Source organism: Arachis ipaensis, chromosome B04, assembly GCF_000816755.2.
Source record: "Arachis ipaensis cultivar K30076 chromosome B04, Araip1.1, whole genome shotgun sequence".
NCBI lineage: Eukaryota > Viridiplantae > Streptophyta > Magnoliopsida > Fabales > Fabaceae > Arachis > Arachis ipaensis.
The window spans coordinates 29,747,613-29,752,608 of record NC_029788.2 but is presented as its reverse complement, the minus strand read 5'-3'; the positions used below and the strand labels follow the sequence as shown (position 1 = coordinate 29,752,608).

The 4,996-nt window shown below is 37.6% G+C and overlaps 1 protein-coding gene across 1 annotated transcript in view; it reads right to left on the bottom strand.

The window, feature by feature from the left end:
• Positions 1-4,610, bottom strand: part of LOC110271478 (cyclin-T1-5-like) — a 20,589-nt gene extending 15,979 nt beyond the window's left edge. Inside the window, exons 1-4 of the mRNA XM_021122411.1 lie at positions 4,387-4,610; positions 4,184-4,283; positions 2,935-3,047; positions 2,832-2,837 (exon numbers count right to left, since the gene is read on the bottom strand). Of these exons, the coding sequence (XP_020978070.1) occupies positions 2,832-2,837; positions 2,935-3,047; positions 4,184-4,283; positions 4,387-4,610 (443 nt within the window). The remainder of the gene's footprint in view (positions 1-2,831; positions 2,838-2,934; positions 3,048-4,183; positions 4,284-4,386) is intronic.

Sequence of the window (4,996 nt, the reverse complement as noted above, 5' to 3'; positions counted from 1 at the left end):
TAATCTCTTCTTCATTGCTTACCAAGGGTATGGGAGGTGAGGTATCTTCTTCCTTACCCTCTATGTCAAACTCAATTGGAGAGGATTCAATTATATATAAGAATTCTTCAATGATTGAATCCATCTCTTGGTCAACCTCTTCAAAGGCTTCAACCACTTCTTCCGGCTCAATTATCTTAACTTCTTCCCCTTGTGGCAATTCTTTCTTCAACTCCTCTTCTTTACCTTGAAGCTCTAAACTCACTCCCTCACTATGCTTCTTGGTTGCTTCTCCACATTCGTCAATGGGAGTGCCTTGGTTGTTTAGACTTAGTTGGGAGGAGACCATATTGCTAACGGCTTCCGCTATGGTAGCTATCTTGGCTTCTAACTCCTTAAACTCCTTTTGGTTCTCTTCTTCCCTTCAAATGTAAGAGCTAACATATTCTTGGAGAGAATCATCAATTGGAGGTGGTGTGGAAAAAGAAGGTTCATTGTTTGGGAAGGAAGTTTCATAATTGGAAGTTGGTTCATTTTGGTAAGGGTATGGAGGTAGTGTACATTGAGGTGGTTCTTGAGAGTAATTGTGTTGGAATGGTGGTGGTTCCATGTATGGTTCATATGGCTCATAAGGTGGTTGGTATGGTGGATATGGGTTGGGGTCATATGGAGGTGTTTGGTGAAAAGGGACTTGTGAGTAAGGTGGTTCAAAGTCATGTTGAGGGGGTGGTTCATAGGTATGTGGTGGTGGTTGTTGACAATCACAATAAGAGTCACCACATCCATTAGATTGATATGCATTAGGATGAGAGTTATACCCATAAGAATCCGGAGGTTGTTGTTGCCAATAAGGTTGATCAATCCTTTGAGGCTCCTCCCACCTTTGATTATTCCATCCTTGATGCATATTGTCATCATAGCTCTTATTCTCTACAACATAATTTGAGCCAAACTCATAGCCAAAGTGAGGATGAGAATTCATAATAGCAAAGAGAAACAAAAACTAAAAAAAAATAAGCAACAAGGTCCTAAAGCTAACAAAAACTAACAAATAAGCAAAAGGCAAACATATTCACATATTCACAATAGCCAATAACATAACACCATTGCAACTCCCCGGCAACGGCGCCATTAATTTGATAAGCAAAAATTGTTGTCGGTCTAGATTTTCTCTTGTAGAAATAAGAATTTCGTTGTAAGCATAGCTCCAAACCAACAAACAACTCTCGCATCAAATTAAAATATGGTTTTGTCACATGTACAAACCCCAAATAAGAATTAACCGAAGTATTTAGACTCCGGATCGTCTCACAAGGAATTGCAATGAAGTGCTCAATTATTAGCTATAAAGGGGTTAAGGGGGTTGGTTTTATATTTTCGCAGAAAATAAATGGCAAGAACTTAAATGACAAGAAGAGTAAATCAAGCAAGAAAATAAAGAAAGCAAGTAATAAAGAGAGACATTCATGGCAAGTGTTGAGATCATAGGCTTTCTATCCTAGTCATGCAATGATTAATTCATCTTATTTAGTCAACTCCAACAAATAGGGAGAAAGTCAAACAAGATTAATCAATCATACCACAATAATAACAAGAATTTATCTTATTACGTCATCTCCAACATTGGAAGAAGGTATCATATTATCTTCCATGAGAGAAAGTCTAATAAGACTAGCTAATCTCAATCCAAAAGTCCTAATCAACTTACTAATTAAATTAGCAAAAGATTAGCATCAATGGAAACAATATTAGCTAACAACTCTAGATCACCAACATAAGTTAGATTTTCATGACTCAAGATTGCCCAATTACTCTTTCCAAGCCAAGAATGCTCAAAATCTACTCTAAAGCCCAACCAAGCATTTTGTCAAATACTTGGTGGGTACAAAGGGAAAGCATGGTAAATGTACAAGAATAATAAAATCTACCAACTACCAATTGCAAGAAAAGTAAATCAACAACTCAAATCATCAATAAAAGAACATCAAACATTAAATTTCATTAAAGAAAATATCCAAATTCAACAAGGGGCTCATGAACATAAAAAGAGACATAAAAGTAAAATTGACAAGAGAACTAAGAAGAATAGAGTAGTAGCAACAAGAAATTAAAAGGAGAAACTAAATTGAAACAAGAATTAAAAGTTGGATTTAAGAAAATTAAACCTAAACTACCCTAAAATCTAGAGAGAGAAGAGAGCCTCTCTCTCTAGAATTCTACCCTAAAACATGATAAAAAAATAAACTATGACTACTTTTTTTTCATTCTTCCTTCAATCCTTGGGTTCAATAGCATCAGAAATGAGTTGTATTGGGCCCAAAATGAGCTACAAATCACTGGGGACGATTTCATTAAAGTGGACCCACGGGCAGAATCGGCGTGCACGCGTACATGGCGCGTGCGCGCCCCTGAGCGCGAAGCAACATATGGCAAATTTTATATCATTTCGAAGCTCCGGATGTTAGCTTTCCAACGCAACTGGAACCGCCTCATTTGGACCTTTGTAGCTCAAGTTATGGTCGATTGAGTGTCAGGAGGTCAGGCTTGACAGCTTTACAGTTCCTTCATTTCTTCCTGAGTTCTCCCACTTTGCATGCTTTTCTCCTCACTTCTTCCATCCAATACTTGTCTTATGAACCTGAAATCACTCAACAAACATATCAAGGCATCGAATGAAATTAAAGTGAGTTAAATTTAGCTATTTTAAGGCCTAAAAAGCATGTTTTCACATTTAAGCACAATTCAAGGGAGAATTGCAAAACCATGCTATTTTATTGAATAAATGTGGGAAAAAGTGATAAAATTCCCCAAAATAAGCACAAGATAAACCACAAAATCGGAGTTTATCAGTCCTCAGCCTGAAAACCACTTTGCAGTGTGTAAACAAATATATATCTGTATGAACAAAATAGATTCAACAAGAATAGATTAGAACAAATAGCAACTAAATCATACCCATCATTAACAAAGTTCCATGCAACTTGTGCAAGGGCATTCTTTGCAACTTTGAACTTCTTTATAGCCTCGACAAGGGGCTTATAGGGGTGTTGAACATTCAAGGTCAAATGCTAAAGTGGCCAGTACAACCCTCTCTCCAAGTAAAATTAGTTCTTTCTGCTGCTCATATACATCCTGCATCATTTACCAATTCTATTGAACAAATTTATATGTAACAAGTTAGAAGAAATAGAACCAAATATACAGAAAAGTGGAGGGAAAGAATAAAGTCCAAAAGATGCCAAGAGATACTTTATCAATACGGCTACAAGAGTGAAATGGTGGAATCAGATCAACTATACAATAAAAGGGGGGCAGAATATCATTTTCTAAATGATATATCCAAACAATGCACTAAAATAAAAATCATTTGAAAACTTTCCACAATTTACAAGTCAGATGAACATTTTATAGGATTTCAATATTGAGGCCATGGCATCAACCATGTTTCTATAACCTAGAAAGAGAATGTATTGACTAGAAACTGACAAACTAGAGGGAGGCCTAGTTTTGAAGTAAATAGAAAATTGAACTATACTCAATTGACGGAGAGGTACAAACAGTGAAAAAATGGCTGTATGTGAAAGAATTTTGTACATGGGAATGAACTGGTCAATGCACCGGCAGTAATAAAACACCTTCTGTTTTATCCTTTGTGCAGCTGCAGGATCCTTTTGTGAATGATCTCGTAAGAAACAAGAATAACATCCTTCAATGGACGAGGAGTCTCTTCAACCTTGATGGAGTTCTACACAAGCTATGGGCTCCCAAAATCGATCCTCTTGTATGCCAAGATCTCAAATCTTGTTTCTACACCCATCTTCTAATTGATCATCATTATTCCACTCGGCTGATAAGCGCATAGAATCCTCCTTTAGGCACCAAACTATTCTCCTAGACCCATTCAATTTAGGATGACTCCAAGTCTCCAACCTTTGCAATTTAACTTGGACCTCTCAACCACAATGAACCTAGAATGGTGTTTTTAACCACTAACCATTTCTCTCTTGCTCTTAATTTCACAAAGAGCTCTAAGTTGCTCATCCATCTCAAACAAACCATATTCAAACGGGAAAGTAAAGCTCAAGGATAAGAGAGTTACCCACTTGAATGAAATAATGGATTGTTGCTTAGTGAGAGAGGCTTCCAATGGCCTTGTTAAGGTAATCCCCACTCCTTTCCATCCTCTTTGAGGAGTTTTCACTACTTGACTAAATTCTTCAATCTCCACCTCTTGCCAAACTTTCTCAAATTCAAATACTTCTTCACCAATGTCTTCTGGATCTTTCCCATCACTTGAGTCATATCTTGGAGGTTGCATAAGATCTATGTCAACATCCGTTTCAAATTCAACGGGAGAAGGCTCAATAAGATCATCAAGGGAATTGATCAATGTGGACAAAAAATCACTGAACAATTTTCCTCAATTCTCTAACCACTTCCTCTATGCTAATGATCTCAACTACCTCTTCTTGTTGTAACTCTTGCTTTAACTCCTCTTCTTCACCTTGAAGCTCCAAGTTCTTCTCCTCCCTATGCTCTTTGGTTGATCTTCCACATTCATCAATGGGGGTACTTTGATCGCATAAATGTAGGGAGACTAAGTGGTGAACGGCTTCGGTTATGGTGGCCATCATGACTTCCAACCCCTTTAGCTTCTTTTGATCCTCTTCTTCTTACTTTTGAAGACGAGAATAGAGATCTTTTTGTTCTTGCATTAGGGGTTTGAGAAATTCGTCCAATGAAGACAGTGGTGGAAGAGAGGGTTCATTGTTTGGAGGAAAGGTGTCATAGTTGGAAGGTGGTTCATATTGGTGAGAGTATTGAGGTAGTGTATATAGAGATAGTGGTTCTTGGGGGTATTGGTGTTGGAATGGTGGTGGCTTTAGATGTGGTTCATATGGTTGTTGGTATGGTGGGTATGGGTTAGGATCATATGGAAGTGTTTGGTGATATGGAGCTTGTGAGTAAGGTTGTTGAGAGTAATGTTGAGAGAAGTGGTCATATGCATATTGTGGTT